This window comes from Leopardus geoffroyi, chromosome E2 (genome assembly GCF_018350155.1).
Source record: "Leopardus geoffroyi isolate Oge1 chromosome E2, O.geoffroyi_Oge1_pat1.0, whole genome shotgun sequence".
Taxonomy (NCBI): Eukaryota; Metazoa; Chordata; class Mammalia; order Carnivora; family Felidae; genus Leopardus; species Leopardus geoffroyi.
In genome coordinates this window covers 18,645,569-18,664,490 of record NC_059335.1, presented here as the reverse complement: position 1 = coordinate 18,664,490, position 18,922 = coordinate 18,645,569, and the positions used below count along the sequence as shown (strand labels likewise).

At 44.6% G+C, this 18,922-nt stretch overlaps 1 protein-coding gene across 1 annotated transcript; it reads left to right on the top strand.

Annotated features, from left to right (window-relative positions):
* The first annotated feature begins 3,354 nt into the window (after positions 1-3,354).
* ZNF599 (zinc finger protein 599) lies at positions 3,355-16,962 on the top strand. Its single transcript, XM_045442492.1, has 4 exons — positions 3,355-3,710; positions 6,398-6,524; positions 6,875-6,970; positions 14,861-16,962. The coding sequence occupies exons 1-4, from the start codon at positions 3,693-3,695 to the stop codon at positions 16,384-16,386; spliced, it is 1,767 nt and encodes a 588-aa protein (XP_045298448.1). The 5' UTR covers positions 3,355-3,692; the 3' UTR covers positions 16,387-16,962.
* The last annotated feature ends 1,960 nt before the right edge of the window (positions 16,963-18,922 follow it).

Genomic DNA, 18,922 nt, shown 5'->3' with positions numbered 1-18,922 from the left:
ATGGGGGCGCCTGGGTGGCTCAGTCGGTTGAGCGTCCGACTTCGGCTCAGGTCATGATCTCCCGGCCTGTGAGTTCAAGCCCCATGTTGGGCTCTGTGCTGGAAGCTTGAAGCTTACAGCTCGGAGCTTGGAGACTGCTTCGGATTCTGTTTCCTTCCCTCTCTGCCCCTCCCCTGCTCATGCTCTGTCTCTCTCTCTGTCTCTCTGTCAAAAATAAATAAACATTAAAAAAAATTTTTTTTTAAAAAGAACTTGCTACAAATGTATACTAATTAAAACAGTGTGGTACTGGCAGTAAAATAGGAGAGTCTAAGAATGAACCCATATATATATATGATCAATTGATTTTTGACGAGATGGCCAAGACCATTCCATGGGGAAAGAATAGTCTCTTCAACAAATGGTGATGGGACAACTGGATATCTACATGAAAAATATAAAGTTGGAACCTTACCTGACTCCGTATAAAATGTTCAACTCAAAATGGAGCATAGATCTGATATATGAGGTAAAACTACAAAACTCTTAGAAGGAAGCATAGGGGTAAATCTTCAACCTCGGACCCGGCAATTCAGTTCTTTTCAGGAAGGGACGGCCCAGAGCTCAGATGGCATCCATCTTCCCCCTGCCTCTTGAGGCTGTGGGCTGGACACAGCGGTCAATATCACCATGATGAGAGAGTGGGCACCTCTCATGGGCCTGAGACGGCCTGAGTGCCTGGGTCTGAGTCGGCCCACGTTCCTGATTTGGGGATCTGGGCAGAAGCATGAGCAGTGGGTGCATGTGGAGGGTAGTACAGGGTTCCTCTGGAGAGAGGCTGACCACTGGCTTGCTTGTCTCCATCATGGCAGGACCATGTGATGTTTGAGGATGTGTTTGTGTCCCTCTCCTAGGAAGAGTGGGAGTTTCCTGATGAGGCTCAGAGACTCTTCTACCATGACATGATGCTGGAGAACTTTGCCCTTATAGTCTCACCTGCTAAGGCCCTCACTTTCACCCCATCCTGGCCTGGGCTCTTCACTCCCCCTTTTACCCAGATACTATTCTATCCTTCCCACAGTCAGACCATGGGAATGAGGACTGCTTCATTCCCAGATTCCCTATGTTAAGTGTTGTGTCCGGGATAGGCTATTTCCACTGTTCCCTCTCCCAAGCAGCCCTGCTGTCTGCTGCCTGGAAGCCCAGCAGAAGTTTTAGGAGTCCGAACTCTTCCAGTCTGCTCAATGGTTCCCACCCAGCTTGGCCTCTCTCTAGTCAGGTGACTGTGTCCGGATGTGCGGCACCTCTCTACCCCAAGTTCTTCCCCCTCCCTCCGCCTGATATTTCTGAGGTCTGCCTGTGCCAAGAATTTGGGCACTGACGTGGTCAGGGCTTGTAGGGACTGCCAGGCTACGCCCGAGAGATACTTCCTCAACAGTTCCTTATGTTAGTTGTAGTTCCCACGTTCTGTGTGTGCTAGGTTGTTCATCTTCCCTATGTTTCCTTAGGACTTGTGTGTCCTCCGGGCCCTGTTTGGTTTCCCGACTGGCGCAGGGTCAGGCGGAAGCCCCCAGCGCTTGGCCAGGCAGACACAAGTACAGCTGCAGCCAGGGAAGTTCACAGTGGGCCAGGTCCTGCTAAGTGGGGACCCGGGGAGGGTATAATGTTAAGGCTTAGTTCAAATGTACTGGCAAACTGCCCCATGTTTACCATTTGTTTCATATCAAAGTTGTAACGGACAGTGGTCTGGATCACTGGGCGGAAGAACCAAGCAGCACTCGGAGATCTTGGAAGGCAGGAGGTTTATTTTACACCGGTGGGCTCAGAGGAGATCATTCTCCAGAGGTGTGAGCCCAGAGCATCAGTAGCAGGGACAATTTATAGCCTGTTCGAGAGCAAGGCAAGGGGCGTAGGAAGAAAACCCGGAACAGGAGTCTTCAGGCGGGGACTGGAATTCCCCTATCAGTCCTTGTTGGCCATCTCATAACAGATTTTTCCCTATCAAAGTCACTAGCCACACCAAATTTCTACCTTTGCTTCCCCATTTGCCAGCCTGTCATTTTTACTCTGGCTTCTGGTCCCTGTTGAGTCCCCCACCTGTCTGGCCTCCACCTCTCACCTATTCTCCGCTGTTCTCTCTGCAGCACTTTCCAACATTGGCCTACACATGATACGACGTACATTTGCATGTACCCCTAAATAGTCCCTGGAAACCAGCTACAGTCTATTCGCATTTTCTGCCATAGCTTATGTTCTGTAAAGTCACCCCAAACACTGAATTAGTGAATATGGAATCACTGCTCCTAGGGGAATTGGAGGGTTAGGATCCTGTAAGCCTCTGCACAACATTTTCATCAATAGATCAATGTTTAATGTCATTTTACATATGTTTCTGTTTAGAGACACTTTATTTAATATATATTGTTGATTCGTTAGCATTGAATTCATAGCTGACAGCTCTGTAACTCATGCCTGAACACAGTTTATCTAACACATGTGTTTTCTCCATGAGGCTCATCACAGCCTTCTTGTGCTTTGGGACACCAGACAGCACTTCAGCACTGTGTCTACGGCCCATTTTAAACAGCAAAATCACCAACTAAAAGCTCAACCTCACTAAAAATGTGGCAGTAATTATATCATTCACAGGACTCTTATTTACAGCATTGAGCTGAAATTAGAAGGCAGAGTCTCATCTTCTTCGACCTCAGCTGGGAACATGCTTATGGAAACCCCAAGCCCAAGGTCCTGAGTTTATATGGAACAGTTCCTATGTCTGGCAACCAGTGGAAATTATCCCAGGCAAAGGTACCAGCATGTCCAAATACTTGGTGAGGCTGAGCTGAGAATGTTCAGAGAATCACGGCTCTCTTTTCTTTCTGGCAGATCAGGAGAGTAAGAGTTGGGTGTGGAGTGGTAGCCTGAGAGGTTGGATGCTTTCCTGAATGTGATGGGAACAGTGAAGTTACGTGGCCTCTCTGGCTGCGGAGTGGAGAACAGATTCTGGGAGTAAGGGAGCAGGCAGGAAGGCAAGGGATGAGGCTATTACACTAGTCCAGGTAAGTTTTGGTGGTGGCTGGACTAGTATGGGGGCCATGGAAGTGGGAGAAGTGGTTGGATTCTGGATCTGTTTTTTATGTATGGCTGAAGGGCTGCTGAACTCTATGTGCTTCTCCTTCAACCTCTTAAAAGCCTTAGCCCTGTCTTTGGAACCGAAACACCACGTTTCTCAGAGAATGGGAAGTACACTCCCCATCACTAAGATTCAGTCAGAAACTACATTACCCAGCAGGGAGTGTTTCTGACGTCAGAGGCGGGCGCTCAGCCAATGACGGAGAGCGGAGAGGGGCGTTTCCTGCCGCAGAGTGGGCGGGACTTCTGGCGTCCTCTCTAGGACCTCATTTGGTTGTAACGGGTCTGTGCTTAGCGGAGCTTGTAATTGGAGCGCCGGGGGAGGCTGCTTCCCAGAAGGGGCTTCCAGCCTGAGCTATTTGAGCCCTGACTCCACCTGTAACGGGGTTGCCCCCCGCCTCGGCACCAGCCCTTCGTCCCTGCGGCACCCGCAGGCGGCCCCTTGGACCTTGTTGCGCGTTTACACAGCGGAGACCGAGGTGCCAGACCACCCGGCCCAGGGCTGGGGCGAGGGGTTGGCTGAGCCCGCTGGGACGGGCGTTAGTCGCAGCTTCGCGAAGTCTCGCTCGGCCGTGGGCCCCATGGCGGCGCCGGCGCTGGTGAGTGGTGGGTCCCACATGCCCACGCGCGCTGCGGTCGGTGTTCGCACCGTTCCACTCAATGTGATATAGATCCTGGGACTCCTGGCCGTTCCTTCTTAATGCTCTTGGATCTGGGAGTCTTGGAGGAATGGGGGCGGGAGAGGAGCAGATCTTACTTACGTCCAACCCCGGGTTCTGAATCCAGGCCAGGGGTTGTCAGGGGAGACCCCCATTTCTGCCTCTGACCTTAGCTTGCTTTTCACTGCCCTTGGCCTCCATTCCGTCGAAACTGAAATTGGAATACCGTGTATTAACGATTTTTCTCAGTTGAGGGAATCAGAGAGGGTACACTTGTGACGTGTGCCCTTCAGTGCTCAGCATGACCCAGAGAACATCACTCTGGATGCGCTTCTCAGAGGGACTTCCCTGGCCCTGCTCTGCTCTTAGGCTCACTCCAGGGACAGTCTGGCCCGTCCCTGCCACAGGTCTGTAGGGGATGGGAGCTCTAGAGCAGAGGTAAGGGGGGGAGTCGCGTTTTTTGAATTGCTGCTTTTCTGATAGCAGTAGAAGGTCCCTGGACAGGTGGGAAGACAAGACAGTCCCTGGATTGAACTCTGCAGGTGCCGTCTGTGTATTACAAGTGAAGTTGGTTTGCAGTGAATCCATTTTCTTATACAGGTTCCTACACTTTCCAAAGGTGTGGATTTTGCCACTGGCTTTTAGGAGAGACCTACATTAGTAAGGTAAACACAAAAATCCTCTTTGGATTTCTTTTGGTTGGTGAAAAGAGTTGCAAATATAAGTTTTTCTTAAAAGCAAAGTGGCAGTAAAGGGAACTTCTAGAAAGTGAGGGATACTCTTCACTTTACTGCCCTTTTGGCTTAGAAAAGTTTTCATAGGAACACTTTGCTTTCAGATAGTGGGGAAAACCTGTGCTTGTGAAGTGACTCTCATTAATGACGGTGTACAAGAATGCTGTGTCTCTGGGGATGTAAACACACAACAGGCCCTAAGTTACTCTCTAGCACGTCACCCTGTTTACTCTCATCCTGCCTCCGACCACTTGGCTTAGTTATTAATCTTTTCTTACCTGGCCCGCTCCCCGACTTCACTTCCGCCTGTTCCAGCGACCCCTCAGGGGAGCCTTCCCCGGTTGCCCTGGGGGCCTTCCCGGGTTGCCCTGCCTTGGGGACATAAGTCCCCTAATGTTTTCAGTCACCTCACTGTCCTTTGTTGGTTCTTGGAGCCCTTAGGGCCATGTGACTTGATCTTGCTCATTTATTTAGTTTCTTGTTGGGGACCTTTCCCCAGCCCTGGAGTGTGAGGTCCTGTTGTCTGTTCTGTCCCTAGGCCTAGAAAGTGCTGGGCCTGCACCGGTGCCCAATAAGTGATTGATGAGTGAAAGATTTTTCCCTTGGGGCGCCTGGGGGGCTCAGTTGGTTAAGCCTCTGACTCATGATTCCTGTTCAAGTCATGATCTCACGGTCCATGAGACAGAGCCCCAATTTGGGCTCCGTGCTGACAGTGCAGAGCCTGCTTGGGATTCTCTCTCTCCCTTGCTCTCTGCCCATCACACTCACGCATGTGTGCTCTCTCTCTCTCTCTCTCTCTCTCTCTCTCAAAATACATAAACTAACTTAAAAAAAAGAAAGAAAGATTTTTCCCTCTGGGACTCTTTCATACTTAGATTAAATCTAACCCCCCCCCCCCCCCCATTGGCTGGACCAGAGGGACCTGGGTTCAAATCTTGCCCTGTCTCATTAGGCATGACAACTCTGGTTGACGTGGCTTGAGCCTCAGTTTGCTGGTTGAAAAACGGAGAAGATGGCGCTTACCTCGTGGGCTATGAAACAGTTAAGAAATTCACAAATCCATCGAGCACTGCATGTGTTGGACTCTTGCAGTGTTTGCTTTTAGAACATTCTAATTCCCACACCAGCCTGATGAAGCATAAACTATTACTGTATTGATAGAGAAATCAAGGCTGAAAGAAGTTAGCATGTGTTGGTTCACAAGACTGGATTTAAAACAAAAAAATTTTTTTTTAATGTTTATTTATTTTTGAGAGAGAGACAGAGACAGAGCGTGAGCAGGGGAGGAACAGAGAGAGAGGGAGACCCAGGATCCGAAGCCGGCTCCAGGCTCCGAGCTGTCAGCACTGAGCCTGACCCGGCACTCGAACCCACGAACCGTGAGATCATGACCCGAGCTGAAGTCAGACGCCCAACTGACTGAGCCACCCAGGTGCCCCCAAGACTGGATTTAAACTCCAGGAGTCTAGCTCCAGACCTACAGGCTTTTGGTTGCTTTAACACAGCATCTGAAGCCCTCAGATGCAGGCAAGCAGTGTGGACCAGAAAGTCTCCGCTGCTACTGTCATTATTTGAGTTATTTTTCCCCATTCTTCCAACATCCCAGAGCACTTTCGATCTGCTGCTCACAACCCATATGAGATGAGCATTGTTTGTGTCTTTCTCCAGTGGCTTCCTACACAGGAGGCTTTTCTCTCCTACACCTTTTATTCTGTCAGAGGCACCATCTGCCTCTCTGCCTCTCTCCTGAGCCCAGCACAGAACTAGGTTCTCAGGAATTACTCAGGGGTTCAGGCCTCAGGTCTTTCTGGACTTGCGCTGGTGGCCAAGCAATTGGTTATCATCTCATTTATTAGATGTACAGCCACCCACCACCTCTCTTTGACGTTGCAGGCATTAGTGTCATTCGAAGATGTGGCTGTGACCTTCACTGGAGAGGAATGGAGACAACTGGATCTGGCCCAGAGGACCTTATACCAGGAGGTGATGCTGGAGACCTGTGGGCTCCTGGTCTCACTGGGTAAGACCTCATCACTCTCCTGAGTGATACCCATGGACTTTCATTCCATCCTCTTTCTCTAAGCATGGCTGATTGAGAAGGCCTCTGGGACCCAACTTCCTCTCTCCTCACAGCCTCACCATAATTCTGGTCTAACCTTTTGATTATTATCCCTGTGTCTATGACAGGGATTGTTGTATAAGAAACATAGTTCTCCGGGGTGCTTGGGTGGCTCCGTCGGTTAAGGATTGACTCTTGATTTTGGCTCAGGTCATGATCTCATGGTTCATGAGATTGAACCCTTTATACTTGAGAATTTTTCCTTTGTCCTTACCTATATACCCATGCCCCATTTATTTTTCCATGCACAGGACATCCTGTTCCCAAACCAGAACTGATCTACCCACTGGAGCCTGGGCAAGAACTATGGACAGGGAAGAGAGGCGTCTCCAAAAGCACCTATACAGGTAGGTGGCTGAGAATCTGGCAGGTGGGTGTCATGGCAACTGACAGATTACTGGGGGGTCTCTGTTTCTGAAATTCCATGGGTAGCTGCTTCTTGTGGCCTTCCTGGGGTCTTGGTTGATGATGGAGTACTCCAGCCGTATTTCCCCTGTCTTTCCTCCTCATCACACTCTGCCTTTATTAGGGTTAGAATGTGGTATACTGAGTAAGACACGGCTCTAAATGCTTAGCCACTCACCAGCCTCATGACCCTGGGAAGTTGCATGACCTCACTATACCTTTGATAGACAAGTTAGGCTAAGTTAACTCTCTGCTATAAAAGATAAACTCCCAAATCTAGGTGAGTCAACAGATAACAAGTTTTTTTCTCATTCATGCCATGGTTAATGTGGATCAGCAGGGGAACTCTGTACCACGTATTCAGGGACCCAGGTGCATTCTGTTGTCGGTATGGGGCTATAAGGTTGCCCTGGCACCGTCCAACTCTCCAAGGGGAATAGGAGAGAAGGAGAGGACAGACGGCCTCCAACTTGCAGTGGTGCAAATTAGGATTTTTCCCCTTCAAAATGGTGTGAAAGTGGTACATATGCAGTAGAAACTGGACTTGGAATTTTGAGTTTGGATCTTTTCCTGGGCTGGTGATACTACAGCAGGGTAGTGTCTCCCGATGCTGAGCAGTGCAGTGAGCTGCACCTCCCAGTTAGCCATGCAATCCTGCAGGTAAACAACCAGTACACTTACAGCCATTCTGGCTTAAAAAAATTTTTTTAATGTGTATTTATTCTTGAGAGAGAGAGAGAGAGCCAGAGTGTGAGCAGGGGAGGGGCAGAGAAAGAGGGAGACACAGAATCTGAAGCAGGCTCCAGGCTCCGAGCTGTCAGTACAGAGCCAGCGTGGAGCTTGAACTCATAAACCGCAAGATCGGGACCTGAGCTGGTCAGACACTTAACTGACTGAGCCATCCAGGCGCCCCACAACCATTCTGTTTTTCACGTTCAGTATAATATTCAGTAAATTACACGAGATATTCAACGCTTTATTGGAAAACAGTCTTTCCTTTTGATGATTTTGCCCAACTGTAGGGTAATGTAAGTGTACCAAGCATGTTTAACGTCGTCCAGGCTAAGCTATGATGTGTGGTAGGTTAGGTATATGAAAGGCATTTTGATGGGTTTATTGGGACATAACCCCATCCTAGGTTGAGGAAGATCTGTAGTCATATCCGCCTACACACGTACTTCACTTCCATTCACATTCCATTGACAAGAGCTGGGTATTAGGCTACATGTTGCATCAGACTGGGAAATGTGGTTCAGCTTTGTGCCCAAGAGGAAGGGGCCAGCAATATGATGAACATACACTCGGTCTGCTAAACTAGCCTACATTAGAAAACACAGTAATGTTAATGATAGTTTCTGCATCATTGGATCGTTTGGAAATGTAATTAGATAGCAGGAAACTTGTAATTAACAAGTTGATTAACTGCTTGACCCAAAGTAAGTGACAAAGTAAGAAAGGTTACAGGTGAGTAATATTCGTGCATTATTAGTCATAATGAATAATGTTATCTCAGACTCCCTTCCGAATTCAGAAAAGATAGTCCTTTCTTTTGCTGCAGATTACTACCTCCAGCTGTACCTTGCATCCCTCCCTTTTCCACCTTCCCTATTCATTCATTTATTCCTCAGTACATCCGTGTATGCATCCGTCCGTCCATTTGTGAAACATATTCAGAAACAATCCCTAGCCTTGTTGTCTTCTTGCCCTCCTGTCTTATAAAACTTCAGGGAGACATTTGCCTTGTCAGCCCCACATCTGAGCTGCTCAGGGCAGGTGGACCCATCACGTGGATAGAGAGGTGCCAATGCCGGTTCATGATCTCTCTCCTCTCGTGTTCCTTCTGGCTGCTCAGCCAGTGAGTATCTGGCCACCCCCTCCTCACCCCTAGAATCTATCTCACATCTTCACCCCCCTCTGCAGTTCCACATCTTCACTTGAATGTTCCAGAGGTACTTCACACTGTCATCCTAAAAGGGACCTCACGATTTGGCCCACGCCTCCCATCTCCCAATTTTCAATTAACGGTCTTACCATCGAATAAGTCAAGAAAGCCAGCAACAAAAGTAGACCCCGCGACACCTCTACCTTCTTCATACCCTCTATCTAGCCATTCCTGAATGTTGATAACGTTTCATCATCCATGTCTCCTGAATCTGTCACCTTCACCAACTGTCAGTTCTGCATCAGCACCCTAGTCCAAGCTGTAGTCGTCTCCTGCCTGCATGACTCTAACAGAAGTCTCACTGGTCTCCCCGGATCTGCTCTGTGCCTCTGGTCTGCTCTGTGTCTTCCGTCTGCTTCCAACCACTCCCCTTCTTCCAGATATCACCACCTGCCTCGTTACTGGTAACTCAGCATTGTGGCCTACTTCACACTGAGAATAGAGGCTACGTGCTTGGTTTTCTTGCTCTTTCACCCTTACAGACTCACCTCTGCAGCAGAGTTCTTATCTACAGCATGGATCTAGATCCCACCTTCACCTGCCTTTTCAGGTGTGTTAGTTATCTATGGCCGTGTGGCAACATTACCACAAACATAGCAGGTTAAAATATCACTCATTTACTGTTTTCCTTCCGTGGGTCAGAGGTCCAGGCACAACTTGGAGTCGGCTACAAGCCACAGTCATAGGCACCTCACAACACGTCAGCTTCCTTCTTCAGATCAAGTGATGGTGGGAGAGACTCCAGCAAGATGGATGGGACACAAAACCTCATCTCTTACATTCCGTCATTTTACATATTCTATTCTTTTTAATTTAAATGCAAGTTAGTTAACATATAGTGTAATATTGGTTTCAGGAATAGAATTTAGTGATTCATCACTTACATAGAACACCCAGTGCTCATCCCAAGAAAGGTCTTCATTAGTGCGCATCACCCATTTAGCCCATCCACCCACCCCCCAACCTCAGATTGTTCTCTGTATTTAAGGGTCTCTTATGGTTTGCTTCCCTCTCTGTTTTTATCTTATTTTTCCTTCCCTTCCCGTATGTTTATCTGTTTTGTTTCTTAAATTCCACATATGAGTGAAATCATATGATATTTGCCTTTCTCTGGCTGACTTATTTCTCTTGGCATAATACACTCTACTTCCATCCACATTGTTACAAATGCCATATTCTGTTCTTTAGAAGCAAAATCAAGGCCCTGTAGCATTTAGCTAGAGGGATCGTAATAGGTTGTAAGCATCACAAGTTAGGAATTACAGGAAGCCAAACAAGGGTCTGCTGCATCAGAGACCTTGAGTCTTCAACTTATTTCTTGCCTCTTCTGTATCTTCACCTTCTCACCTAATTCGTCTTCTCTCAGAAAACACAGTGAAGTTTCTCACCCTGGGGGAAACATGAAAAAAAATTGCTCTTGGCTCTCCAACAGCATCTAAATGTTGATGACTCTCTTTCACCTGAACAACCAAGCTTCCGGGAGGAGTTTTCTCATTCTCTGAAGAGACATCTACACAGGATGTCTAGGCCTCCCCTTTACTATTTTTTACTATTTTCTTTAATTGCTGTACTAAAGTGTAACTTACACATAGTGAATGTGCAAATCTTAAAGGTTCATCTTCCTGAAGTTTTACACATATAAACCCGAGTACCCCCACACAGGTCAAAAAAATACAGTATTTCCAGTGCCTCACAGACTTCTTGTGCTCCCTCCTTGTTAATATCTCCTTCTACAAAAATAATGGGCATTCAACTCAGTGACTATAGATGAGTTTTGAAGACTTATAAATGGATCCCCACAATACATGATACTGTTACATGTGTCTTCTTTTGATAATCATTATTGCTCCGAAGTCTGTCATGTGGTTGCAAATTTGGAGTTATTTCTTACTGTGCAGTGTCTCAGTGAATGAATAGATTTCATTTACCCATTTTACTGTTATTTGGCTTGGGCTCCATTTTTTGGAATATTGTGAAGAACACAGCTACGAATATTCTTGATATTTTTGTTGGATATAGCACACATTTCTGTTGGGAATATGCAAATGAGTGGACTGGCTGGATCATGGTCTAGGTGTATGATTAGCTTCAGTAGAAACCACCAAACAGTTTCAAAGGGACTGCACCATTTCACATTCCCAGTAGTCCTCACTGCTGTGCATACTGGGGAGCAGGTGGCATCTTCCCCTTTACTCTTTGAGACTCAGTAAGTAGTGTTTCTCAGCACTGCAGTACTGAAAATATTCTTACATTTCTGTTGACATTCTGACTGGCAAATGTAACACCTATAATAATGATAATAAATGGTGGTCTACACCTTATTGAATATTTGCCATATACTGGGCTAGTTGATTTGTATGATTTTTCTCATGTAACACCGTTAGGAACATTTTATGTGTCCTCCCAAAATTCATATGATGGAACCCTAACCCCCAGAGTGATATTAGGAGGTCGGGATTTGGGGAGATGATTGGGTTTAGATGAGATCATGAGGGTGGAGCTCCCATGATGGGATTGGTATCCTCATAAGAAGACAAAGGGAGACCATAGTCTTTCCAGATGTGGTGTGTGTGCTGGGGATGGTTGGGAGAAGAGGGAGAACACTCTTGTGTCTCTTCTTATAAGGACACTAATGCTATCAGATCAGGGCCCTACGCTTATTACCTCATTTAACCTTAATTGCTTCTATCAAAGACCCTATCTTCAAATTCACATTGGAGGTTAGGGCTTCAACACATGAATTTTGGGGGAACACAAACATTCAGTCCATAACGAGATTTGCTTTGAGGGTAAATATAGGGCTATTCATATATTCTGTTTTTTCTTGTGTCAGTTTTGGTAATTTGAATATTTCAAGGAATGTTTCCACTTCATCTAATTATTCTATTACATTTTAAGATTGTTTCATCTTAAAATGGTAAATTTTATACAAATTTTACCACAGTAAATAAATAAATGCAAGATATATACATATGTTTTTACACTCTTATCTTAATCACTTGGTGCTCATCACCACAAGTGCACTCCTTAATCCCAATCACCTATTTAACCCATCCCCCCACCCACCTCCCATCTGGTAACCATCAGTTTGTTCTCTATAGTTAAGAATCTGTCTCCTGGTTTGTCTCTGTCTGTCTCTTTTTTTCCCTTTGCTCTTTTGTTTCTACAGTTCCACATATGGGCAAAATCATATGGTATATGTCTTTCTCTGAGTGACTTATTTCATTTAGCACTATACTCTCTAGTTCCATCCATGTTGTTGCAAATGGCAAGATTTCACTCTTTTTTGTGGCTTAGTATTCCATTGTGTGTGTGTGTGTGTGTGTGTGTGTGTGTGTGTGTTTGTGTATTTCATCTTCTTTATGTATTCATCAGTCGATGGATGCTTCCATACCTTGGCTATTGTAAATAATACTGGTATAAACATAGGGGTTCGTGTATCCCATGCACACATTTTTATAATACCATTATAAACTGATGTTCTCAAAACAAATTTAAAAAATTACTTCATTGTACTTGTGTATATTTTGCTTTTTTATTTGAATGTTATAAAAAGCATATCATAGTTTACATTGTCTTATGTGATTTGTACTTTTTATTCAGTATATTGCTAAGACTCACCCGGCACGTTGATATAGTTCACTTATTTTTTTTCTGTAGTCATTTGCATGAATATAACACAGTGTATTCATTTATCTTCATGGGCATTTTCTTGTTTCCAGTTTTTCACACCCACAAAGAGTGCTGCCATGAAAATTCACATACACTATATCCTCATGCATGTGTAGGAATTTCTCTTAGTAGTGTTCCCAAGGGCTAGAATTTTTCGATTATTATCAGGTAAGCAAAAGGAGAACGTTACTAGATGCTGCCCTGCTGTTTCTTTACCTGCATTATAATAACGATTTCATGGATCCACATCCTTTCCAACACCTGATATTGTCATGTTCTTATTTTCAGTCAGGTAAATATATGGTATCTCATTGTGGTCTTTTTGCCCTTTCCTCATATCCAAGAAAGTTGATCACCTCTTCATATTTTTTTTTCTTTAATGTGCATTCATCCATTTTTGAGAGAGAGGGGGGTAGAATGTGCTCCAGGGAGGGGCACAGAGAGAGAGAGAGAGAGAGAGAGAGAGAGAGAGAGAGAGAGAATCCCAAGCAGGCTCTGTTTCAGCACAGAGCTCGACACGGGGCTCGATCCCATGAACCACAAGATCACGACGTGAGCCAAAATCAAGAGCTGGATACCCAACCAACTGAGCCACCCAGGTGCCCCCCTTTATGTGTTCATTGGCCAATATGTATCTTCTGTGATGAAAAAGTGGAGTGTTGAATTTTCCACTTGTAATTGTGGTTTTGTTTATTTCTCCTTTGAACTCAGTTTTTGGGTTGATTTGAGGCTCTGATATTTGTTGCATGCATTTTAGGATTGTTACATCTTCCTGGTGTTTTGATCTTTTTATCATTCTATAATGACCCTCTTCTTCTCATTTACTTTATCTGATGTTTAGACACCCTTGTTTGCCTTTTAAAAAATTATATTTAGTCAATTTGACTAGTCTTTTCTTTTACAGTTAATGCTTTTGTATCTTATGAAATCTTTCACTTTGCCAAGATCTAAAAGATATTCATTTATACTATTTACTAAAAACTGTTAATGTTGAGCTTCTGACAGTAAGGTCTTAATCAGTCTGGAGTTAGTTTTTTATGCGGTGTGAGGTTAAGAATGCAATTTCATATGGCAAATGATTTCTCTAGATCCGTTTATTGAATAGTCCCTCCTTTTCCCATTGGCCGCTCTGCTACTTCTGTCATATATCAAAGTATATACGTACATTTCTGAGTTCTCAATTCTGTTTTTTCCTTTGATAGTTTGGCAGTTTATCTTAAATCTATGCCTACATCATACTGCCTTGATGCATCTAATCATCATAATCCTAATTCCTCAAAGGGCAAATGTCCCTGCTTTATTCTTCTGTGGAGATATCCTGGTGTGTTCGTTCTTTTATATAAATTCCTCAATGAGCTTGTCACTGTCCTTGAAAAACTCTATAAGCTAAACGCTTAATCTGAAGTTGTATAGAATTTGTAGGTGAATTTAAGGAGAACTTTATATGACTAATCTCCCTTTTCACATAGATCTTCATTAATGTGATACATTTATAATTCTCTTCATCCAGATGATATCTATTTGGCATCTGTTCACCTAGTCTTTACCCAGACAAAGTAGAGTCCGTATGCCCACCCGCTAGCTTCTCACCATCCCCCACTATCGCACAGCCCAGAACCGCGAGCTTTCGTGTCTCCTCTGTCCCCACCTGCCTCTCCATCCTCATCTTCACCGTGCTCTCATCCTCCTCACTTTGCCTGGCATTCAGCATTCTGTCAAGACACTGCACACTTGTACTTTGTCATCCACTGCAGTTTCTCTCCTATTTCTGTCAGGGAGCCCCTACTCTCCTCTGGAAATAAGCTCCCATAGAACCTTTTCTGGGTAGCCTCCACTGATCTCTTTCTGTCTCCCACGTGGGCCACGTTATGTGTACCTTCCCTGTGCTGTCATACCATGACGTGTTAGGGCGCAGTCGTCATGCACAGTGTAGTCATTGCTCTGCCCACCCTCCTCCATTCTGGGGAGTGAGGAGTCGTCTCCACTCCGCATTCTCTATGCCGTGCCCAAGTTTTTCTTCCTGGGTTAGCTTTTAAAGATGTCAAGAGTGCGTGGGTTAGCGAAGAAAGAAATTGTAAACCTGAGCGTGATAGATGTGTAAATGCCACAGGCGTCAGAAGGATTTGATTTCATCTTCATTCTTCCACTCAGATGGTAATTTTATTTGCTCTGCATTGACATCGCTAATAGACACCTTTCTGTATTGGATTTCCTTCAGGTGAAAAAGCAAAACCTGAGACCACAGAGTTTACTGCTTCTCAGCTGGCCTTCACTGAGGAAGCCCCTTTTGAGGAACAAATGACACAGGGAGCCTCGAGGGATTCCAGGTTGGGGCAAGCCAGGGATCGGGAAAAGCTATCAGAAATGCAGGAAGGAAACTTGAGGCCAGGAACAGACCCCCACGAGGAGACATGCCCTAGGAAGTTGAGCCATAAACATGATGATTTGGAGACAGATGATAGTTTGTGTTTAACCATTTTACAGGAGCGAGTCACTATACAAGATGATCTACATGAACATGATTGCCAAGGACCCAGAAAAGACCCTGTGACCGATGCAAGGAATAACCTGTATAAATGCAAAGAATGTGGAAAAGGGTTTAGCAAGAATTGGGCCCTTGTTCGGCATCAACAGATTCATGCTGGAGTGAAGCCCTATAAATGCAGCGAATGTGGGAAAGCCTGTCGTTATATGGCCGACTTCATTCGACATACGAGGTTTCATACTGGGGAAAAACCATACAAGTGTGTGGAGTGTGGGAAGGCCTTCAAACGCAGGTCTCACCTCACAGAGCACCAGCGCATTCACACTGGAGATAAGCCCTATGAGTGCAAAGAATGCGGTAAAGCTTTCACCCACCGCTCCTCTTTTATCCAGCATAATATGACGCACACTAGAGAAAAGCCCTTTTTGTGCAAAGAATGTGGGAAAGCTTTCTACTACAGCTCTTCCTTTGCTCAACACATGAGGATTCACACTGGAAAGAAACTCTATGAGTGCGGTGAATGTGGAAAGGCCTTTACTCACCGCTCCACTTTTATCCAGCATAATATGACCCACACAGGAGAAAAACCCTTTCTGTGCAAAGAATGTGGAAAAGCTTTTTGCCTCAACTCATCCTTTATTCAACACATGAGGATTCACACTGGAGAGAAACCCTATGCGTGCAGTGAATGTGGAAAGGCCTTCACTCACCGCTCCACTTTTGTCCGGCATAAGAGGACTCATACTGGAGAGAAGCCCTTTCAATGCAAGGAATGTGGGAAAGCGTTTTGTGACAGCTCTTCTTTAATTCAGCACATGAGGATTCACACTGGTGAGAGGCCCTATGAATGCAGTGAATGTGGAAAGGCCTTTACACACCACTCGGTTTTTATCCGACATAACAGGACCCACACTGGAGAAAAACCCTTGGAGTGTAAACAGTGTGCAAAAGCTTTTTACTATAGTTCTTCCTTTACTCGACACATGAGGATTCACACTGGCGAAAAGCCCTATGTATGCAGAGAATGCGGGAAGGCCTTTACCCAACCGGCAAATTTTGTTCGTCATAATAGGATCCACACTGGAGAAAAACCATATGAATGCAAAGACTGTAAGAAGGCCTTTTGTGACAACTTTGCCTTAACTCAACACACGAGAACTCACACTGGAGAGAAACCCTTTGAATGTGGTGTATGTGGAAAAACCTTCAGCCACAGTTCATCCTTTACTCACCATCGAAAAATTCATACCAGAGTGTAAAGGCCTTTGCAAGTCATTTACTTCAATTTTAAGGAACTCGTACTGGTGAAATACCTTTTCTTTTGAATATAACTATTCAGGAAAACATTTTGGCCAGAGAAGTATTTTACTATCTGATAATTCATACTGAAGAGAAACACCATAATTGTCATCCCTGTGAAAGTTTCTTTGTGGCAGGTCCTCTCAAAGGTCGTCTTAGAAATTGACCAAGCCTAGGGCTTTAACTACCCCTGAGATTGACCCAGAAGAGAGACCCAGTGGTTATGCATTTAGGAAAAATGTCAAGAATTCTTCCCACGTTTATACTACAGAACCATATCAACAGTATCTTAAAAGTACAATGAGACATAGTGAAGGAGATCTAGAAAAGAAAGGAAAACAAAATGTGTGTATGGCTTCTAATTTCCCTGCCAAGCTTGTGATCATTTGTCATTGGGGGGGTGGTGGGGATATGGGGGGGATGAGAGATGAAAAATACCTCATCTCCTTTATGTGTTTATTATATACCCGTAGTCAGGAGAGTTGGACCATTGAAGGCAGCTCTGCTGCTAGCTTTTGTTTTTTTTTTTTAATTTTCTTTATTCGAAAACATTGTGATTTTTACCCTTGAGCATAAATATTTGTGAGAGATGTAGAGGCCTGAGTCATGAAATACTTAAATATGCACACGCACACACACGCACAGAGTCAATTCTTGTTATTCATTGTAGTTGTATTCTATACATTGATCACAAACACTGAATTGGTGAATACTGAGCCATTGCTCCTAGGTTCCTGTGAGCCTCTGTTCACATTTTCATCAACCAATCAATGCGTAACCCATTATGGAATTTTTTTTTCTGCTTAAAAGACATTTATTTAATACATGTTCCCTAGAAATAAATTATATGCAGTATTTCCTTATAATAAAAATATTTCAATTACATCATTTTGTGTAACTTAGTCTGTTACTATACTGCTTTAACTCAGTGATACACACAGAAAGTATACATAATTTAGTATTCACACACAATAAACACAGTAAACAGTAATGTGAACACATACACTGTGTTATACTGTACAGTCATGCGAAGAAAGTCCAGAAAAAAGGTTAAAATTAATCAAAGATTGACATTAACTAAAACTAATTTTGATAGAGTTGTTGGATATGTGGTGATAGAGCAGTGCACTCCGAAGAAACCTCTTGACCTTGGCATAGTTGATGGTATTTATTCTGCAGAAGAGGAAGACAGTGAGTGTGGGGTATCAGTTCTACCTCAGGAATTTGACTCTTGTCATTTGTTGACATCAGCAGTTTCCTTTTGTGAAGTGGCTTGAAAAATTGCATGAGGCTTCATTCAACCATTGGGTCACATTCTTTTATGTCATGGAACATTTTTCCAAAGTAGAATTTCTGATATCTGGCTGCTGCGAGAAAGGCGACTCATTCAGTGGTAGAGTGATTTTCATCACCATCCTCATCATCACTGACTTCAGTGCCTTGTTTGGCTATCTCTTCTAGGTCTTTATTTGTGGGTTCTACCACCTTCTCTGTCAGTATTTCTTCCACATCTTCCCTCGCGTCATTGGGAGTTTTTCCACTCACTTGTCATGTGATATGCATTATGTACTTGACACTGTTCTTTATGTTTTATGTAACACCTTCAAAGCCTTTGAAAATTTCCAGGCAGTTTTGCCATTTTCCCAAGTTCCTGAAAGTAGGCTGCTTGACTGTGCCAAGCTGTTGGGACAAGCTGTCCAAGCTGTGCCACTGTTGGGACAGTCTCCAGACTGTGCCAACACAGTAACCAGTGACAGTTCGCATAGTGACTGACTGCAATTGTCCATCATGGTAACCACCATGTTTCTTTGTTGGTGTTGTAAGCTTTAGTATAAAGCTCCCTCATGTGGCGTACCACGAAAGCTTTTATGTCATGTCCTGATTGAGAGGTTGGATGACAGTGTTTAGGGGCATGAAAAGAACATGTAGGTTGGGGTGGGCATTTGCGAGTTCGTAACAATGGGCCAATGGGCATTCTCCAAAATTAACACAACCCTGGAGGCAAAGTATTTGCCCTGGAGATAGCAGTAAATATAGCTTCTTGGATGAGCAGTTGTGGAAGCATCCCAGAATGCTTCTGACATCTCTCAAATTTTTTTTGTTCCACCTGCAGCGGACTGGTGTATGGCATATGCCGAACTCCTGAACCAGAGTTTCCTTTTAAGTTCTGGTGGATTTGAAGTTCTCTACACCTTTATGGGCTCGTACTTAAAGTTGGTTGCTGTTGGTATTGACACACAACTGCAAGATTGCACGATACTTGAATAATTTGAAGACTGGTGATTTGGAGGCCATTTGCATTATATACGTTCCTTTGCCAAAAGCCTAGTAAAACAAGCCAGTCTCGTTGGCATTGAAACCTACTCTTCCACCTAATGCTTTTCCTGTAACATTTCCTGATCTGCAGGACCTGCCTTAACACTGTTTATAATGTATTGCCTCTTGAAATGTGCAAGCCAACTAGCACTGGCGGATCAGGGTTTTAATATTTTCCCC

Excerpts from the sequence above, each read along its gene's own strand:
- ZNF599 (XM_045442492.1), top strand. Across the intron at positions 6,525-6,874 it reads TGGGCTCCTGGTCTCACTGG|GACATCCTGTTCCCAAACCA; the intron begins GTAAGACCTCAT and ends TTCCATGCACAG. Across the intron at positions 6,971-14,860 it reads CTCCAAAAGCACCTATACAG|GTGAAAAAGCAAAACCTGAG; the intron begins GTAGGTGGCTGA and ends GATTTCCTTCAG.